At 35.0% G+C, this 22605-nt stretch overlaps 1 protein-coding gene and 1 long non-coding RNA gene across 3 annotated transcripts; one reads left to right on the top strand and one right to left on the bottom strand.

The window, feature by feature from the left end:
- Positions 1 to 1099: 1099 nt before the first annotated feature.
- Positions 1100 to 21993, bottom strand: LOC120336710 (sodium- and chloride-dependent betaine transporter-like). The gene is made up of 15 exons (XM_078119595.1): positions 21467 to 21993; positions 20532 to 20638; positions 19937 to 20067; positions 19387 to 19513; positions 18999 to 19137; positions 18236 to 18371; positions 17609 to 17743; positions 17008 to 17111; positions 11692 to 11816; positions 11455 to 11567; positions 4634 to 4771; positions 3723 to 3926; positions 2976 to 3143; positions 2655 to 2780; positions 1100 to 2132 (listed from the first exon to the last, which is right to left on the bottom strand). The coding sequence occupies exons 1-14, from the start codon at positions 21529 to 21531 to the stop codon at positions 2688 to 2690; spliced, it is 1785 nt and encodes a 594-aa protein (XP_077975721.1). The 5' UTR covers positions 21532 to 21993; the 3' UTR covers positions 1100 to 2132; positions 2655 to 2687.
- On the top strand, positions 5776 to 11023 carry LOC120332965 (uncharacterized). 2 transcript variants are annotated; one of them, XR_013480029.1, is made up of 4 exons: positions 5776 to 6835; positions 7027 to 7090; positions 8354 to 8519; positions 9263 to 11023. It is a non-coding gene; the product is annotated as an uncharacterized LOC120332965 (long non-coding RNA). The 2 variants fall into 2 exon arrangements; XR_013480034.1 differs by lacking the exon at positions 7027 to 7090 and having other exon boundaries at positions 5786 to 6835; positions 9263 to 11021.
- Positions 21994 to 22605: the final 612 nt, after the last annotated feature.

The raw sequence follows: 22605 nt of genomic DNA, 5'->3' as shown, positions 1-22605 counted from the left end.
ACTCGTGGCCCGCGGGTCATATGTGGCCCGCGAAAGCATTTCGAGTGGCCCGCGCTGTATTTTTTTCAGAATTAAAAAAAAAATAAAGTGAAATTATTTTTTGATTAATGTAGTATACAAAGATGTGATACAAACGATTTGTTCATTTTCCTTAAATGCGCTCTGCCAGCCCTTTCAAACGAGCTATGAGTGCCATTTTGAATCGAAATCAACTGGGATACATAATCGATACATAAAGATGCCATAGTCGCCTACACACACACTTGGTTTTTTACTACTCTATATGATGTTATCGCAAAATAATCGAAGCCATTTCCAGATTGAGAATTTGTTGATGTTATGTATTGTTCGGGTTGCCAATGTTTTTACGCCCGAAAATAAAAAAGGTGTTTGCAAAAATGGCCTGTCAAGACGGACCATAACTCGTCGTGTTGAAGAGATTGGGAACTCTATAGCAGAAATTGTAATTGCAAAGGCGGGAAAAGCGCTTAACGAAAGCACTGGCATCAAGTTTACTGCTCAGTTGGCGACTTGGCGATCTTTTTTCGGGGAGTTAATGATGATTTGAAATTACCGAAGAGCTCGCAGCCATTTTCCCTGTTAATGGTACGGCTAGAGACGTTGGTTTGTTAGAAGCTGTTATAAAAATGATTAAGCGTCTTGGCTTGTCTTTGACGAAACTTTCGGGAATAACCATCGATGGCGCCCTATATTGGGAAACAACAGTTTTATTGTTCTGATAATTGTGAAACTTCGGTGTGAGGGCATTGTTTGTTATTTCATTAGCCCGTAGCAAAACTAGAACATAACTACCATGTTAAGTGACCCGCGCAATTATTAGTAAATTACATGTGGCCCTTCGGCCAAAAAGGTTGGACGACCCTGGTCCAGACCATTCAGGTTTTGCAGTAAAATGTATTAGAGATACAACATATTGGTTCAAGGATTGATGAAAAAAGTTATTTGGTGGAAAGGAATGGATGTAACAATATTTAACACTGTATGCGTTGATTTGGGACACTTTAGATATAAACATTCGATAATAGTAATTAAATCACAAATAACTTTCTCTATACACAACAGTTGGAACACACGAGGATATATAATAATATATATTTATTATATATACTACCACGGAGAAGCGTGGTATCTGATCGAAATTATTCGAGGACTGATTCTTCAGAAAGTAATATTAAATAAATATTTAACTAAAAGCTACAGGCTGCTAAAAATTTACCATGGATAAACAGAGGTGCCGAAAATGGATTTAACTGATTTTTGATGACGTGAGTTATGTATCTTAAATTAGACTAGGTCAGGGTTTCCCAAATGTTTTGGCTCGCGGACCCCTACTTGTGAATTCTACTTTTACCAACTTCTGTGCCTATCCAACGACGAATGACAATGTTTCATTTACAAGTTAATTACAACACTACAACAAAAACAACATTTTAGTCGTGATGTTATACTTGGTTAAATGGTAATAATGCGAAAGAAGAATCACAAATAATATTTGATCAATAATAATCGCAAATAGTGTTATAACATTAAACGTCTTGTTTTTGAGTTTACATCTTTTGTTTTTCCGAAAAACAAGTAGGTCTCAACCATACCTATTAGTTTGTTCACTTTCTATATAATTTTTCGAGATGACAGATGTGTCGGATTAAATAGTAGTGTGGTTGAATATTTTGTAAGTAAGGGGGACATGGTAATTGCTTCGCTCTGACCTAGGACGCAATAAAGCAGCCACTGATAGGTTCGGATAGATTCATTTTCTATCGAAAGTATTTTGAGAGATCGTAGGAACAAAAAAATCGAAAATTTAGTAATCGAACTTTTGCATCTAGTATCTTATAATACAATTTGATGATCAAGCCCGCGACGCCCTTATTGGGCACCATGTGCATAAAATGTACAGCAGCCTAGTATTTGAAAATACCAATGTACGATTTTTTATCAATATTTTGACCAAAAGTAAAAAATCGCTATGAAATCACACTTTGAATAAATATGCACGAATGGGCGTCATGTAAAATTTAATAACCAATATATCAACTTAATCCAGCTATGTGGTTATATGCTTTTAAACTGTACCGGACAAGATGACGTTTATTAATCAACGAGCAATTTTATGCCCACTTACTGTGGAGCGTATTGTATATATATATATATATATACATATCAACGTTTTATGATTTATTAGAGCTTACCAACTTCTATTCAATTAGTCACTTACAATTTTGTCTTTGGTCTAACCATTTTCCCCTCGCTTGTCGTTTGTCTTTTATGTAACTTATATACATTTATTCAAATATGCCTTTTTTATAAATTTATAGTTGAGTTGTTTTTCTTGTTTTCTCTCTATTATATGATTTTAGTAAAGTTGCGTTTGCTGCGAATTTTTTCAATGATTCAAAATATTTTCATCATAACGACTATTGCATAGTCAATGTTTGTAGCAAATGTAGTTATTTTTTTACACTGAACCAGTAACAGCGCTTTAGGTGTCGCTGCTTGAAGACCTAACAAGGTCCCTCGCGACTCCTGTCGCACAAATATCATTATTATTATATTTATTTATTGTACCAATTTTTTGTGCATTTGATGTTTTTGTGACGACGAATAAATGATTGATTGATTGATTGATTGATACTAAATCACATTAAAGATGGTAACCGCCATTTTTAAATCACTGAAAAAGATTCTTTTTCATTGGCATCTTTCTCATCATCTTTTATTTCTGGCCTATATGATGACGTGATGCTATATCTCCATTTCTGTTTAAAAAGATATATACATGTGTGAATCATTTATAAAAATTTAACACGCGTTTATCTACGGTAAATTCAGACACAAATAGCCCTACAATTCAAGCAAAATGTTATTGAATCACTTAAAATGGTATTTGTTGGAATAATGCATATATTTACATCGGCCGAGTGTGTCGTCATATTCAAATTAATATAGCCCACCTGCTTCCAAGTTCCCTTAATTTGCAACATTGTTATCATTCCATAAACAGGAACACATAGAACAATAGATAACGAAAGAAACCATCCGATCATGTTTGCCCACCATGGATAAATGTAATTTCCCATTTTAAGTGGAGTATACTTCACGCAACAGGCCACAAAAATTACCTGACATGAATGAAATAGACATTGAAAATGAAACAAACAGTGGTGCTCCAGAGGTATGCGCACCAAGATGTCGCCCAACCTTAATTCTAACCGGTACACGCCGACTATGTTCAGGTTGTGCGTCATTTTGGTGCGCATACTTCTGGAGGTCCCAAACAGTTTTATTAACACTATTCATCCTATATTTCCCTCGAGGGGTATTTTGCGTCGTGAAAGACGCCGTGTACACGTAGTTTAGATGTGCATTATATTTTCAGAGCTTAAATTAACTAGAATGATATATCGACAAATTGGTATAGAAAATATTGTAATTCTTCGCAACTTTAAACCGGATAATACAGAATTACCTACTGAAGAATTTCACGATAACAGCTAGTATACAGAAACGATTCGAGTACAATGAAAATGTCCTGTATATTTATCTTTATATCAATCTAAAAAAGTGATTATAATCGTCCAAGATAAAGATACCAATTAAATGGCTTCTCATGAAGTATAGAAATATTGGTTTCAAACAATTTTAGGTATACCGATTGTATTGCCGAGTAGAAAACAATAAAGAAAGAAGCTTGCACTCACTGCGCATATGGTTGGAGAAATATACTTGATACAATACTTGAAGAATGAAGGTGGATAATATCCAATCATCATTTTGACGTCATCATAAAATCTGTCGACACCGTATATCCAACCTATAGTGATTGTTTCAAACATTGCGAGCCACAGGATACAAATACCACTTGCTCCATATAAATTCAATATTTCAAAAATATAAATTCCGCCCTTGAGAGAAAGAAAATATTGTATCGTTTTTTTTTTATATATTATGTTTATAGATTTATTTTGTGCTGGCGAGTGGCCTGGAAATATATTGCAAAGTTTCCTAGAAAATTTATAACGGAAAACAGATGATTATCTGAGCGAACACGTACTACCTCTTTGAACAATACCTTTCCATCTAAAATCCGTACGCATTAAAGTTTAAAACCATACCTGAAGTTTTATTTGCTCTCCCGATTCTGTATTCAGTTTTATTAATTTTGTTTTTATTAATTATTTTATCGTCTTATGCTGATTATGGAGTAGAAAAAAACTTACTTATAATTCTAGAGTACTCAAGATTACAGAATGTGGGGTGTACTGGTACACGTTTAGCCTTTCGGTAATCCAAAATCGCCACTTTGTACTGCGTAATTTTATGACAATCATTTATGGGATTTAATCAACATGTTTGAGTGTAAATCTCACTCAAATCGTTTTATTCTTTCCATTTGTTCATTTACTTACTTTAAAACACATGATCTTCACGTGTTGCGTAATGTAGCAGCTAGCAGGTATAAAAACTGGTGCTTGCTCTAACATGAGCGATTCGTGGTTAAAGGTACTAGCGACCAAACGTAACGTATAGGTATCAAAAGAATGGTTCATTACTTCATGCTTGAAAATCATTTCTTTTTTATTTTTACCAGAAAAGATCTTTAAAATCTTACATTTAACAAAAGAGGGAGACCCAAGATCATCAAACCGAAGCAAAATCCAATCCTCAAATAATGTAATCTTCTTTGACTCCCGAAATACTCCCGATAGTAATCTTGAATTGCAGTGATGCATCCTTCGGTTGTAGCATACTACAACGATAAAATAATAAAGCTTGAAAACGCACAAAATAAGTATAATATGGTGATTGCTTTTAGGAAGAATTTTATAGCATCGGTTCGAACAAATTATACCTGTACAACATGCACGTTAATAACCTACACTGTTAAAAAAATTAGTAAATATACTAATTTTTCTAGTAAATTTTTACTAATTTTTCGTTGAATTTTACTTTCTACAAGAGTATTTTATTGAAATCACGTGACTTGCTTAGCTGAGCCAATCAGGGTGCTTGTTTGTTAATAGTTTACTAATGAATAGTAATTTCACTGATCAGTTAGTAATTAATATAACAGAAAAATAGTAAAAAGATTAGTATACTTGGAAAAAGTAAAAAAATCTAAGATCCTCTAATTTACGAGTAACTATTCTTTCCAATAAACGAATTTATCTACCTACGCATGCGATATAGTCACGAAGCAAATTTAAATACTCCTTTAGAATTTCATCTAAATTTTGCTCTGGGTATTAATTTGAATTAATTTTATTCCAAAATTATTTTGGTTCATCACCCAAAAATTCTGATTGTTTTGCTATTGCATTAGACAAGATAAGATATTGTTTTTATATATTATTTATCCGGAAGTAAGCGGACCTATTTGTCCAAAAATTCATCCGCAAAAACTCCACAAGGCAGGTTGCGTGCGCAGCATTTTTGATTTCGAGTTTCCTTGCCCATCTCGGCTGGGACGCTAAGCTGTTTGGGAGCTCAGCATCGGTTGCGTGCGTATGAAAACTGAATGCGGTACGTATGTTAAGTATGCAATAGCGCGAGTCTGAGTTTGATGATTGTGTTAGCAACGGTCTGTACGGTAGCTGCGAATTTACCACGGGTAGTGGTCTGAATATTGAGGTACCGGTACTGGTACTTTTTGCAGAGATCAAAGTGTCCTATATTTTAATCCTTCTCTTTCCGGTCAGAGGTCATTTAGTACCGGTAATGTGCCAATTATGACATCACTCAAATGTCACGTGCCTGTAGCCCGCGCTTTTTCTGGTTCAGGAATTAGGACTCGGTAAGCGAGGCTCTTTGTCGTTAGTGGATGTTTATTTTAGGCGGTTGGTTTTTGTAGCTTTTTATGCGTTAATTGAGCATGTTTGTATTACAGTAGCAGACTTGTAGTCGGTAGACCAAAATATTCTTTAAATACCGTGTACATCAGCATCTAATGGTACCGGTACCGTACCTGTATACAGCGACATGCTTACACACTGCGTTAGTTTCGCCGTCTTACCGGTACCGGTATATATCGACGACCAAGAGTAAAAATCTGAATTGGCTATTTCAGTATTTGTTTCGGAATAGATGTAATCTACCGGTAGCCTATGGTGATATGATACGTTCAAACGTTACAAGTCAGTGGCAACAATAGGTACGGTACCGGTAACAGACAGATGAATTCAACTATACCGGTACCTACAAAGTCTACAAGGCGGCCAACGTATTTGGCGATTTCACAATTTACACTGTATTATTTGACTGTTTTTAAGCGTTTTAGCAGGGTTCTTGGTGTTTTTTGACGGTTTTTCACTGTTTTTAAGCGTTTTAGCAGGGTTCTTGGTGTTTTTTGACGGTTTTTCACTGTTTTTAAGGGTTATAGCAGGGTTCTTGGTGTTTTTTTACGGTTGTTCACTGTTTTTAAGCGTTTTAGCAGGATTCTTGGTGTTTTTTGACGGGTTTTCACTGTTTTTAGGCGTTTTAGCAGGGTTCTTGGTGTTTTTTTGACGGTTTTTCACTGTTTTTAAGCGTTTTAGCAGGGTTCTTGGTGTTTTTTGACGGTTGTTCACTGTTTTTAAGCGTTTAGCAGGGTTCTGGGTGTTTTTTGACGGTTTTTCACTGTTTTTAAGCGTTTTAGCAGGCATTATTATTTAGAACATTGAAATATTCAACCAATAAGAAAATTTCTGAATTTATAAGTTCTTCAAAATCGGAATCAAAGAGTCTGAAAACTGAATTACCAAAATCGACTGGGGTGGTCACGTTGATCGCCTATTATTTCGGAGAGAACCTAAACCAAATATTTAAGTGTTTCCAGGTATGTTCTATGCTTTTTTTGTGTAAAGTACTTTTTTTTGAAAGTTTTTGCATCAAGAGTAATGTAACTTCTGCACAACACTGTTCGTATAAAGTTTTGTGAGCCGACTGCAAATTAATTGGAAACTAACTGCATGATAGTGGTTAACGGAATTTTTTTGCATATACATGCACTACTTTGCCTATTTTCAGAAAGAAACCACTTTTTCCCAGATATTAAAAGATATTCCAAAATCTCCATTTATTGCTTGCATAGGTAAGTGTTAGAGGTGAGCGATGTAATTGTGAATATCGGGAACAATTTCGAAAAATGATATGATAGCTGTTTTCCTGTGATTAATTCTGCGCAACTTTTTCAAAGGCCATTTTGTGTCGCCATATACTTCTCAGTTGTGATTATTATAAAATAATATCACCAGCTTCTGTCATGCAACCTGCTTTAACTGTTGCGTCACAGTATGCATTGCTTGAAATATGAAATATAATATTTCTGAAAGAACGTAATGCGCATCATAAGCCTCATCAATGTAATAAGTTCTCCCTTCGTTTTATCAGTGTTGCGCTTGCTATCAACGGTGAGTGAAAATAAGAACAAATCCATGTCTGCTATGTTAGATATATAGCCAAAGCCAATTTGGAGATGATCGTACTATTATACAATTAATAATTGTGTAATTGCATATTATCAAAAAAATCACTAATCGTCCACCTCTAGTAAGTGTATTTGTTATTAGTTGGCTTTAGAAGTTGAGATAATAAGATTAACCCTTTCTGTGCGGTGGGCACGTATACGTACCCACGACAAAACTCGCTAGATTGCGGCGGGTACGTTGATGTACTCCACTGTTTTATTTAGCAATCGGTCGCAAACTGTTGGTCTAGTTTTTCCGGGTTTCAGTTTATTGATAAGAAGTCTTCTTCGAGATTAACATAAGCGACGATAAATCTGGCTTTCGTTTACCGTGGGAATTTTATTTGCGGTGGAATGAGGGAGTGTTTTTTAAATTTATGCAAATTTCGGTGTTTTTTGGGTGGTAATAGAAGACATATTATCCCTTCCATCTACCAAAGTATTTTGAGTTAGATAGCGAAATTGCTACAGCAATATTATGCTATTGTTTGCCAACCAAGAAGCGGTAACAGTAAAGGATTTAGCGAATATTTCTATTTTTTATTACGGTTTGAAGTTTCAACACCCAAGAAAAATGATGCCTTTTTTCTATCCGATTTGTGACTCAGACCACCCCTTTTAAAAAAAATATTTTTTTTTAATTGCCAATTGCAAGCTCTTTAAATAAGCTTTTCAACGAGCCGTCAGTGGGCAGCAGAGGATCATTACTTTTTCGTTAGTCGATCGACTAGTTGTGGGGGTACAAATGCATAAAGTCGGCGTAGCAAATACGATTATTTTATAAAAAATAAAAATCGCATGGAAAGGGTTAATCAACCTGTCGAGTGACTTTCACTTTATTCATAAGCCTATAGATTCGAAGCTAAAGTTTACAATCTTGTGTTTCAGGTAACACGGTAGCGACTGCTGAGACTTTTTACGTCATCGCTGAACGAGAAGTGGTGTGTTCCTGTAAATCGTTTTTTGAAGCGGTAGCTTTTCAGTTTGCTTCGTTCTATGTTTTCAACATAGAATATCCAAAGAAGGCCTTGCTGACGTTTGATTTTATTCAGAGGTAAGAAAAAATGTGCTAGTCTACAGTGCTGATATAATTCTTGCTGTTGGCACAATGTACACGTTGTTGACGAATTACCTGTTTCTTCTGTCATGTAGTGTTATTTGATGATATACAATACAAAAAATGGGTTGTGAAAAGGAAATATGTGACTGGACTTGCACAAACTCATGGTGTCCATATCCTGGGGACTGGGCCATAAGTGGGGCTGAGAATAATTTAATTAGTTAAACAGTTTTAGGTGGTTAATAATAGACTGACTGGCGGTACCACACATGTTTCCTCCTAATCTAATATGTTTTACATCCATATGTGAAAAATGAACTCACAACAATCCTATTTTAGTGAACTTCAATTTCAAACGATGTCACTGTGCTCTCCATTTTGTAGCAGGAAATTTTTGATATATTTGCAAAAAATCATTACTAATGACAGAAATTAATATAATATTTTTCAATTGCTGCATTTGCAATCGAATGTCAACGAGCGGATGAGCCTATTGCGATTTGCGACAACTGGAGGCTAGGAGGATCTGGTGCTTCCTGGTTTAGCAATTGCATTCCTGGCCCACTGGCAGTTTTTTGTTTATCCCTTGGCAAGGCACGATACATTATAAATACCTGACATTTTTACTATTTTTGTCCAGTGTTTGTGTTTTTACTATTTTGGTGGTGAGATGACAGGACGTTTTCCAAATTTCATATGTGAAACCTATTCGCCATTTAAGTTCGGTCTTTTTTCAGGTTCTTCGGTGACATAAACCCCAGAGGCACTAAGTCGAAAAAAAGTAAAGGCAAAGACGTTCATGCAAAAGTAATCGGCCTTGCAAGAAGAGTGAATCTATCACAGGCGTTATATGTGCCGTTGTTAGAAATTGATGTTTAAGTAAACTTTGGTGGTGTTACTGCAGCTTACATCACTTTTGACCAGGGGTGAAAACTCGATCAAATTTTCACATGCCTTTGATTGAGTTTCTCAAGTTCGAGTTCATTACCCTGGTCAGGGGTTTGAGTTCATGTACTTGATAGAGTTTTTCGAAGTTCGAGTTCGCAGCCCTGCTTTTGGCTGATCGATTAATTTGATAAAAAATGATTTAGCTGTGTGTTGGGTGTGAAGTCTGGATAATTTTAGACAAACTCTGCTCCGTAATCTTCTTCAACCACAAAATTTCTGGCTTCCACTCATGACTATCAACTCCCACGCTTGCAAATATATGACTCCGTCTCCTGCTCAAGACTCTTTCAAAATATGAATTAAAACTCTTGACTCCCTGATCTTATAAGATTTGACTGCTGCTATGCTAGCTGCTTTAGTGTAACTTTTTGTCCAGTTTTATCAATTTTAACATTTTCGAATTTGCAACTTCTGCAAACTCTGCTCCTAGCTCATGAGCTTTAAAAATGTCCAGTCAAACTCTATTCATAAGTGTGGATAAACTCCGACTATGATTAACTCTATAGACTCTGCAAGCTTCAAAATTTAGAACTCCCACTCATGCTCCTACCAAAATCCTCAAACTCCCGCTCTTCGACTTCACGCCCCTTGAAATCTTATCTTGAAAATTATCTTGCATAATTACCTTTAGAATTTGTCATCTTTGAAACTCTTGCCATAGCTACAAAATAGGTTGCATGATATTTCCCAAAATTTTCATTTTGAAACATTATAATTAGAGTAAAGTGCAAAAAATCGTGAAATTCTTACAATAGTCTCGTTATTATGTCACGTTTGCCAGCGTCTCATAGCCTGGTATCCAGAAATTTGATTTCAAAATAAGTTTGTCAACTAAACAACCCAGTCCTAAAACGTTTTCTTGTTTGACTTTATTTGGATCTATTGAGATAAATAAATAGACCTCGAAATGTATAGACCAGATTTCTAACAAGTGCCAATAGAAACTCGATTTTGATCCATTACATACAGAATTCCTATGTCCTACAAGAACTTGTGCCCTCATTTTATTGCATGGATAGCCTTCAACGTCTCCTAATAGGTGTTTAAATTTGACTGTAGACCATATATTTTCTGAAATTTTTTTCGAAACTGTTTGACAAGCCTTAGAGGCGTTCAGTGTGTATTTATGGTTTTATAAAAATATCAATTGTAATAAAATGATTTTCGTTTCCAGAATCTCGTTTTTTTTATTTTAACTGTAATATGTGTGTTTACTGTTGTGTCGTGCTAGTAAATAGCTTTGCTACTCTCGTAGTGGTTCGGTCATCGCGAGTGAGAAATTACCATCATGCTAGTATTGTATGGTACTACTGTCGGGTAAGGTAGCTGCCATCGAGATAGTAATTTTATTTACTATTTTAAGGTAAAAAATATTACTACTGATGGGTAGGTTTACTGCCGTCAAAAAAGTAGTATTTTTTACAGTTTTATAGTAATTTTTGCTACCATCAATCTCTGTAAATTTACTAAAAATACTGTTCATAATACTACTGATAGGGCCTGTAAATTTTTTTACATGGGGCCAGTACTTTTGCTGCCATTTTTTTTTAGTAAATTTGGAAAAATTTTTTTAACAGTGTATGTATTTCTTAGCTTGGGAAGGACTAAAATCTTTTAAGTTTGTCCTGGTCTAACCAATATAAATAATGATAATGTTGCGGGATTGTAGTAATATAGTCATGTTACATTAGAGCGCTAGGATGTTAGATTGAGTTTTCGGGCCAGGTTAGGGCTGTAATTTGGAATCGGTTGGATTCTGACTTCACAAGTGACGTCGGTCTTGCGAAACTCACGTAATATGTAACTAGAACGTTTAGTTTCATCACCGTCAATTGAACATTTAAACTTTGAAATAATTCACTAATGTTTTGCAAAAATTCACGTATGAACAAGTGGCTAAATATGCAAAAATGTAGTCTTCAAAATACATATTAAAAAAAAGCAAAATTTAAACGTAAATTAAAATACAAGCAATTCTTACCGAACCGTCGATGGCAAGACCTGTCAGCGTAATAAAAAATAAAGCGGACCAGAGTTGAGATGCTGGCAACAATGCAAATTCAGCAGGGAAAACTTGAAAAACGAGTCCAGGTCCTGGACACATAAAAAATCATAAAAAACGATCATTAATAATAATTGTGAACGCGAAGAGATCGGGGCAATAAAATGCATGAAAGTTGAATCATCCAAATAATCATTATTATCTAAATTACTCTACCTCCTTCCACAACATTCCTAATATCCTTTCCTTGCTCATGTGCCATGTGTCCCAAGAAGCTAAACACAACAAATCCAAAGAACAGAGAACTTCCATAGCACACTCCGACAAACAGATATGAGCTTCTGATAAATAATGAAATAATAAATATATATTGATTAATTCATTTAAAACCACATCCGTTAAGTTTGAGATTAATATGTATGTTATGTTCTGCTACGTTGTGTACTTATATTATATCTGGCTACTTCTAATAGCACTGACAGACTGATTTACGATTCAGTATGTTGTATTGCAGAAACTTGTATTTGTTATTCAAAACATTACACACAGATTATATTGGATACAGAAGCACACACGACGCTAGCTGAACATAGCAAACTAATAGTCAACTCTAGGATGACCTTTGACCCTAACTGATAGTTGCCATACATTACATCCCTTATTCTTTCAGTAGAAACATATACACTTACACTGAAATAAAAAGAACACAACACAACGAAAACTTGCATGCACAATGCTATTAAAGATTGAGCCTATTTGGAGGATGTATAATCCGACCACGCCTAGTAACATAGTATCTGTTATCTCTCTGATTATTTCGCAATGTAGCATTGTGGTTATCTGTTGCTCTGTGCCTATTATTAGGAGGTGGGCTGTGGGTATTTTCATTATCAGAATCAACATGGGGATCATAATCAGAATCATAATGATGAGCATTTTTATTGGCAATGTTTGTAGATTTTCTAAGATGCTTTCTATTCCTTCTGTATTTTCTTCCATTCGATTGAACAATATATGATCTTGGGTTTTGATGATGATCAATTATAACAGCAGGTTTCCATTGTTTAGAACCAGGTAATGGTGACATCCTGACATCATCTCCCTTTTTCAGTTCATCATGCTCTATCATACTTGATTTGTCATAATAGTATTTTTGTTTGGCTTTCTCTAATGCCATTCTACGTTGTACTTCATTTCGATCAAAAAATGATGGAGCGAGCAAAGCAGTAGCTATGGGCAATGTATTTCTTGTGCGTCTACCCATCAGAAGTTGTGCAGGTGATAAACCAATTCCTTCCAGTGGAGTTGTTCTATAGTCAAGTAATGCAAGATGCTTGTCTTCACATTTTCTCCACAGATTTTTGACAGTTTGAATACATCGCTCTGCTTCTCCATTACTACTTTGAAAGTACGGGCTTGACATTTTATGTTCAATACCATATGCTTTACAAAACTTTCTGAATTCATCAGAATTATACTGACTTCCAGTATCAGAACGTATTAAGATTGGTATTCCATGTCTGCAAAATTGAGACTTCAGAGCATTTATTACAGATTTACTTGAAATATCACGAAGCTCGTCAACTTCAATGAATTTAGAATAATAATCAACTGTTATTATGTAATTTCTTGCCTCAAATTCAAACAAATCAGTTCCAATTTCTTGATATGGCAATGTAGGCGGAATTGATGGATTAAGTGGTTCTTTAGAAAGTGCTTTCTGATAAGTTGCACACTTTGAACAATTTTTTACTAACTGTTCTACATCAGAGTTCATTGATGGCCAAAAGAACACCTCACGAGCTCTTTGTTTACATTTAACAATGCCCAAGTGTGACTCATGAACAAGTTTGAGAACATATTGCTGCATACTGGGGGGAATGACAATTCTCATACCTTTGTAGATAATGCCATCTAAAACAGCAAGTTCACTGCGAGAATCCCAGAATGGACGAAGTGAAACATCCAATTCTTTTCTCGTGTCTGGCCATCCATTTTGTATGGTCAATTGCAGAAAGCTGAGCTCTTCCTTTGTCAACTTTTGTAATTCCAAGTACTTTTCTTTGGATACTGAAATAAAATCCATCATATTTATATATTCCAATCCATAAATTTCTGATGACTTATCCGTTAAGAAGGCTCTAGACAAAGTATCCGGTAAAATCATGTCTACGCCTCTTCGATACTTTATTTCCAGATCATACCATTGCAAATTCATGAACATTTTCTGTAACCTCATTGGTATTGACAACCAAGGTTTCTTTGCAATCATTTCTAGAGGTTTATGGTCATTGTATACTGTGACTCTTTTTCCAAAAATATAGCAATGAAATTTCTTACAAGCATGGACAATTGACAATAGCTCTTTTTCTATCTGAGCATATCGCTTTTCAGTATCAGTCATTGCTCTTGAAGAGTAAGCAATTGGTCGTCCATCTTGCAACAGAACAGCACCTAGGCCATTTTGACTAGCATCACAATGAATTTCAACTGGTTTTGTGACGTCATAGTATTTCAGAACAGGCGGTTTACAACAAAGTTCTTTCAATTTACAGAATGCCTCTTTTTGTGCAGATTGCCAACTAAATTCAACCTTCTCTTTTAGCAGTTCTCTGAGTGGTGCATCAACTTCACTAAATTTCGGTATGAATTTTGACAAATAGTTCAGAAAAGACAGAAATCTTTTTACGTCAGACTTGTCTTTTGGTTCTGGCATATTGCGTACAGCTTGAACTTTTGCAGGATCCGCTTTCAAACCTTCAGAAGTTAATAAATGACCAATGTATGGTACTTCATTTTTTCGAATCAAGCATTTTTTGAAATTCAGACTTAAATTATAGTTTGTTGCTTTTTGAATAACCTTTTTCAAGATCTCATCATGATGTTTAATATCCCGTCCAGTGACTAGAATATCGTCCATTATAGCAACAGCTCCAGGAATGTCTTCTAACATTCTATCCATAATTCGTTGATAAATTTCTGGACTACAAACTAAACCATATGGAAGACGTAACCAACGATATCTCCCAGCAATAGTATTGAATGTTGTTAAAAATGATGATGCTTCATCCAGCTTAATTTGCATGAATCCATTCTTTGCATCTAGTACAGAAAATACTTTAGCATCTGGTATATCAGAAACTACTTCTTCGATCGTTTTCATAGGATGATGCTCTCTTTTTATTACTGTATTAAGATCGGATGGATCAATACAAATGCGCAATTTATCTTTTCGAACAGACACTACCATTGAACTAACCCATTCTGTTGGCTGTTCAACCTTAGTAATGTGGCCATTTCTTTCCATTTCATTGAGCTTTTCAATTATCTTTGTTTTCAAAGCAACTGGTTGTCTTCTGGCTGCATGTATAACACCTTTAGCATTCGGAACAAGTTTGATAGTGTACTCTCCCGGCAGTGTACCACTAGTATTTGACATTTCAGGAAATTCTCTGAGTGTTTCATTTGTCAAATCAGATGTTATATCTAATGGCTGTAGTCTTGAGATCAAGTTCAGCTCTTCAGCAAGATCTCCTGATATAACATTTTCTTGTTTAAATTTCACAATTTCAAATGTAGCTTTCACATTTTTATTGTTGTGGTTGATATTGAAATCAACTGATGCTACTGGTTTAAAACAGTGATTTGTGTAACTTCGCAGCAATTTAGTAGACTTTTTCTGTATGCCTTTATCTGACATATTATTGTAATCTGACAGAGTTATTGTATTACAACCAGCTCCGGTATCAATTCTAAAATTCAGTGGACTTTTGTTTAAAAACAGTGTTACATACCATTTTCCATGGCTATGCTTTTTGTAATTCAATGCGTGTAAGTCAACAACTTGTGGTTCAGATTCCATTGAATTCATTGACGATATTTCATCATTATTTTCAGATGTTGTTTCAGATTCTGTTTTGACAGAATTTATTTTCGTACGTCGACGACAGACTGCTTTCCAGTGATTAGGTTTTTTACAGTAAGAACATTGTGACCCAACTGCAGGACAATTACCTTTATAACGACTGTGTGAAATATCGGTTCCACAGCGAGAACATTTCTTGTCATATTTGCGGTCAAATGATGCATTCTTTGATTTTTGCTTCTTGTCCGAATAACTGAAATTTGATTGACGATAAGGATTTTGAGCAATTCTGGAGACTGAAGAATCCTCTTCATCTCGTACTATACGTATTTGCTTTTGTGCAAGTTCATACTGCTGACCAATTTCCAAAGCTTTAGCTAGTGTTAGATCTTCTCCTTTATCTAAAAGTCTTTCTTGCAGTTTTTTCTCATGCACACCATCAATAATACAGTCAATTAGAATATCATCTGAATCAGCATATTCACAATCCATTAGAATGATTTTCAAATCTTTAACAAAGTTGTCAAACGATTCTGATGAGCCCTGTTTACGTCGCATCAATTTATGTCGATTAATTCTTTTATTCTTTCTGGGTCTCACATATTTCTCAAATTTAGCCAAAACAGCAAAAGGATCTTTTTTCTCTTCTTCTTCCCAAGTCAGAGTTTTGTAGATTTCTCTTCCTTCATGCCCTATCCATGTTCCAAGCCATCCGGCTTTCTCAGCTGCAGGCAATTTGGCTAACGGTCCATCAAAAATAAACTGAACATGGGTTTTGAATCTGCAAAATTCTTGGTACAGATCATGACTATTCCAGTCAATCATTGGATGATCAAAGTTATTTGACATTGACATCTCGGATTCAGTTGCAGATAAACAGATTTGAGTTTCAATTCAGACTCGACGGTTTTTTCAGTTTAACAGATTTCAGACTTTATCCAGTCTTCTGACACCATGTTATGTTCTGCTACGTTGTGTACTTATATTATATCTGGCTACTTCTAATAGCACTGACAGACTGATTTACGATTCAGTATGTTGTATTGCAGAAACTTGTATTTGTTATTCAAAACATTACACACAGATTATATTGGATACAGAAGCACACACGACGCTAGCTGAACATAGCAAACTAATAGTCAACTCTAGGATGACCTTTGACCCTAACTGATAGTTGCCATACATTACAATGTAATTTTGATTACATCAGAGGTTTCCAAACTTTCAAACTCCCAGATCATTTACTTTATATAAATCACGAAACATAGGAAGGAACATTTTACTTTAATAACATTAACTTGGGACAGAAAAAACTTTGTAATATATATATCCATATTCAATCAATGAGATACTGATCTTATTTTTGTGCATAGCGAATGATTGTCCGAAATGGCCAATCGTACTTTTTATCGAAATGTATTTGCTATTTAACAACACGCTCGTCGATCTGGGAACTACGCCAACCGCGTGGAACGGGCTATACCAAAACAACTAGCATACAGATCTCGAGTTCTAACCTCTTTGCTCCATTTCATCAACTTTCATCCATGGTTAGAATCTACCGAATCAAGAATGTTTCCAAAAACATTCACGTAAAATCATTTTATTTCAAATAATAATTATCCATACAAGCCTATCGACATTGGAACAAAATGTACTCAACGTACCTGTAACAGTCGTAGTTAAATTTATTGTAACTTCCAAATCCATACAATACTCCGTAACAAACACCGAGGGAATATAAAACTTGACCACCAGCATCCAACCAAGTCTGATAAAATGATTATTATAAAGAGGTCGTTTATAATAACGATTGAAACAGTATATTATATTTAAAATGGTGGTGGATTGAAAATAAGAAAATTTCCATTTTATAATTACGTAAACAATACAAATACATTAAACGGTATTCCCGTACTGTGTTTGTTTACCAGTTTAGGGATAGGTCATAATTTTATTCCGATTTTCCTTATTTTAGTTCTATTATGAGTTCGGGGACTGTCTGTGTTAGCCAAGTGAACAACCCCTGCCCATAAGTTGATGTAAAGTAGGCTACCAAAATTAGTTACCTCCATATTGGTACACACACTTCTGGAGCGCCCACTGAACTAGGTCAAATAGCGTCAAAGTATATCTAAAGATTATTCTGAATGGGGTTAGAAACATTTGTTTGTAAATGTTTTAATGAGTTCGATTAAAAAAACTGGATGTGGAAGTTCAACATTCTATTGCTTGTTGTCAAACAAACTCAAGGATGTAATCACTCACCTCCGGATCAATCAGCCTAGTCATGTTTGGCGTGATGTAAAACATAACCCCTGATCCGGCACCCTCTAATGTTATTCCTCGGATGAATAACCCAAACATTAGAACATATGGAACAATCACTGTTACATAAGCAGCCTGTAATACGTAAAATATGTAAAGTCACTTTATTTTACAGAACCAGAAAAAAAAATTGCTGAAACGTTAAATAAATGATAAAATTATAATGTTTACCACAACATAATTGTTGGTGACAGTGAGTGTGTTCCTAATACTTGCGACAATAACCATGGATCTGTACCATTATCATCTTCTAAATTACTTTGAAATCACCATTAAAATTTGACAACAATGCGTCGCAATATTTCTTACTACTCAATATTGTGAATTCATTTAATTTGCATATTGTACAACTGTAATTTTGCATAATATTCTAAAATATTCTAAGTTTCCATATATAACAGTACCACAGAAATAGTTTGAAGTCTATTTCCTGGTATCCTGTGTTATGTTTATTGACTGATTTATGTGGTTTCATTCAGAGTACAGTAGACCAGACAGCGAAAAAGTTAGTTTTTGTCATTTCATATTTTTAACCATCTATAACTCGATTAAAGCTATCAGACTTACTTTCCCAGAAGTTCGTATGCCCTTTGCAATGCATAAGTAGCACATGAGCCATGCTGACACAAAACATCCCAACATTTTCCAATTTGAAAATCCACCCATATCATGAACTCCACTGCTACGCTGTAGCACATGATTACTGAAAATGAATTCGGGTCAAATTAAGTAATAAATAAAAACAATCCGTGCGTATAAATAAATAGTTGCTAACGTCTTCAAATTTGCAAATGCAATAGAATAGGCTATTTAGACATAAAACGTGATTTAGTAAAATTTTAACTTGTTACTTATCGATCATAAGATCGGTAAGTATGTTGATAGGTATTTGTCTGTTTGTCTGTCTGTCTGTTTGTCTGTTAGATGAACGCGATATCTCACGAACGCGAGGTTGAATCTGCTCCAAATTTTGCATGTACATGCATCTTACCTCGGACCAGAAGCCAATAGATTTTGGGTTAATTATGTCGTATAATTAGCGAGTTATTAACTAATTATCGATCTAAGATCGATAAGTCTCCGGTCTCCGACCGATATTCTCGTATTTATACTTCTGGGAAAATCCAACAGCCCAACAGCATTTTAGTGCTTCGTTAGGACAGTGATTTTGATGCAGATGAACCTATTTCCATTAGGGTATTCAATTTTAGATATCGATTTTTTCTACCAATTTAATGATTACATTTTTACACAGCAAATAAATTAAGGCGATACATTGCTGCACTATTCAAGTGCTATTCCATAACTCAAAAATACGTGATTTTCTTACTCCCAAAATTCCGAAGTTGATAAGTGTGAGTTCTCCAGCGAAATATTGTAATTCGATATTGACGAATTTTCTACCATTTCTTTCAAACTGCGGTTAGTCCTAATCGATGATATGCAGTTATCAGAATTCCATGAATTACCTTGAAAAAAAATATGGCAAATGCTGTATTGAAATAAGGTATACAACTGTGCTCAAAGCTTGGTCTGAAGCCCTTAACTAAAAGTGGAACAGTAGTGATAGAAAAGTGGAAAGCGATGTTGACGCACGAATCTCCTTGCCACCTTGAGGAAATAGAGGAAGTTTATTTAATTTGGTTCCATGACTGTACGTGAAAGTTTCGTCCTGGATTTGTCTATAAGCTTACTAGCATAATATATTAAACACTTACCACATGTAGCCCACGGCAGAGCTTCCGATGTAAAGGAGTGTACTGTGTAATAAATACACCAGGCCATTGCATAGACGAAATATATAAGTGTGTATATACATAGTAAAGTAGATCCATATCCGATCCCCTTTGTGCAAAAGTTGAGAAATAAATCAAAAATATTTATTTAATTTCAATATACGAAATTTCATCAACCAATAATTATTGATCAAGTGTTCAAAATATTGAATAAATAAATAATGGCATCGTTTTCAATTCATCTCAGCAAATGTTACGTCCCACATCTAAAATATTCGAAAAATGTTTACTGCGGGTGAGGTCTATTTAGTTTTTGAATTCAGTTTTTAGTTTGCTTACGAGTAAGTTCAGGCATTTACGTGGGCAATAATGAAACATAACTACATTTATATAAAATTTCTTCTAAAACGAAAAATAAAAATATATATTCAGACTATACTTTTACAGCTCACAAACGAAGACAAGCAAAGCGAGCAAAAACGTGATGTGGCAATAACTATTTATTATTATTTGTTGTTCAGTTCATCCTTACCCTCATCAATGGAACCAAGTTCCACACACCAATGCATCCTTGCCTCGTAAATTGCCCAATGCTGACTTCCATGAATAGAAGCGGTAGACCGCAAAAGAATCCACACAAAAGATATGGTATCAAAAACGCGCCTGTAAAACGAGCGAACTGAATGTTGTATATTTGTCCCACTATTGGAAAAAATTGCCCAATATTTTTAATTATTACTTATATATATAAGAACGTTGGGCAAATCATGATAACCACTACAAGCGTTATGGCGTTTTTTATATGGCGTTTAGATTTCTAATGCTACAGTTTACCTTATTAAAATATACATATTACGTTTTATCGAGCACAAAGTCATGGAACATTTTTGTGGGAACAAAATTTACTATCTAAGAAGCCAATGGAATGCAGTTTTCAACAGCTGGAGATGGAAACGTTCGTTATAATTTATTTCATTTCAAATTTTCTCTGGGCTTTCTAGCGCCCGTTGTTTTGTCCCAAATGTAATTTACCAGCATATAAAATTATGAAAAAATTTGCTATATATATGTTTAAAGAGCTAAATGGCTATAACGCTTAGTCATAGGAGTGTAAAACAACATCTCACCGCCGCCATTTTTGAAGCACAAGTAGGAAAATCTCCATATATTTCCTAGTCCCACGTTATATCCGATAATATTGAAAATAAATTCGAATTTGTTTTTCCAATTGATTCTGCGGGAAAAAATATTTTGTTCAAATTTTAAGTATATATATATTGATAAATATAGTTTAGAAGAGTTATTTGAGAGCAAAAATAAGAAGGTATCACACTTGATATAGTTTGATGCTCTTGTGGTCATTTAGCCATAACCCATGATTAGAAGAAGATTTTAAGTTCGACAAGTCACATTGTGTGCACAGTTTATAATCAGTCGCGTATCTATTGTATGAGAGCCATGACTCGCGCCATTTCAAATGACTGATTATTTTTTAATTAAATAGTAACGTACGGTTCCCGTACAATTGAACCCACGACAATTGCACCTGCATACTATTGCACCTATGGAATTTTTTGTTTTGCGGATATTTGAACCCAAACTAACCCTAACCCGTGGGTTTTAGCATCCGCATATAGATTGAACCCGTGGATATACACATGGGTTCAAATGTACGTGGTTTCAAATGTACGGTCACCGTAACGTACACTTCAGTTCAACAACAGTCGTTAAAAATGGGATCAATTTTACGTAGCTACGCCACTGTTTGTAATAGATGATCGCCGTTTACATGCTACATCACATTTTGTTTCCACGTCGGATGAGGCAAAAACAACTCACCCATCGTTTCTGAGCTTTTACAAAGTTTATACCCGACAAAAACTGATTCGTTAATTCGTATTTTGTGCATTTTGCCTATAGTTCACTATTTGCTATTAACAGGGCGATAATAAACGTACAAAACATTGACCACTAATTGAACAATGCGAGCAAAACGGGCAAACTCTACTTAATTATCAGAAATATTTGATGCAAAAAATTATAATGAGGTTATTGTTTATACTTCTCCATTTTCTGGTCATCGACATCATTGTTATCGCATTTCTGCAGCATTGTGTTGGTCTCCATTATATACCGTTTAAAACGAAGGCGAGCTGAACAGGAATTATTTCACTGCAACTAATCTATCTTGAACTACTTAATATCTTCAAACAAATTGTAATATGAAATTCAATTGCCAGGCTTCAACAATTTTAAAAGAAGTCTGATTGGAAAATCACATTATAATAAATCATATATTATAAGCCATTACATAATAAGTCACTGGACTACTCGTCGTTGCATCGTGATTGTCATAACCTGTGTTCAGTTTCATCTTGAACCTGGTTTGCTATTCAACCATCGTTTACTCTTCGCGCCCAAATGAATTATTTGAATACGAAAAGGATGTTTTAACGGAATATCTCCAACCTGGCGCGAAGGCGTCCTCGGCATACAAACCAACTTTGGCACGAAAGCGTGTAATCTACGAGAGAAAACTATTCAGGCGTTCACTGTATTTTTGCATTTACCATCCTAATATTACTAAGTGGATAAAAGTATTGAAACCCACACTCATCGATATATACTAGCTACAAACGTCAGACAATGCATTAGTGTTATACAACAACATTTACATTGTTGACCCCCATGCCAGAAAACGTGATGTTTATCTTACAAGACAAAGATATGCCGCAGGGTACGTTTCCAATAATATAATGTTATAGAACTTTTTGTTTGTTGCCCCCAAGCCGCAAAACGCAATGTTTATCTTACAAGACAAAGATCTGCCACATGGGTACGTCTCTCGCGTCGAGCGCGCGAATGTATGTGGTAGGTATTTTTGTTATAGTTCAAAATTGAGATTTCAGCTTTATCATCATTTTTGAACAGACTTCTTTCCCCTTACCCAAGTATAAGTTTGAAAAATGACCAGGGGAATACATCGTAACTGTACTGGACGAGGACGGTTTTTGCTAATCTCTAATAATTATCTATTTCTATTAAAATATTTTGGTTATATAATTCGGCAAAACCATAAGGTACTCACCGCCAATAACAGACAGTATTTCTAAAATTGAATTACCCGATCTTTTAAACTAGATATTAGATTACAGTGTTTCCCAACCTTTTTTGGTCGCGGACTACTTTCACACCAGGGAA

Source organism: Styela clava, chromosome 2 (assembly GCF_964204865.1).
Source record: "Styela clava chromosome 2, kaStyClav1.hap1.2, whole genome shotgun sequence".
NCBI classification, from domain to species: Eukaryota; Metazoa; Chordata; class Ascidiacea; order Stolidobranchia; family Styelidae; genus Styela; species Styela clava.
The sequence above is the reverse complement of the archived record's forward strand: the minus strand, read 5'-3'. Positions and strand labels throughout refer to the sequence as shown.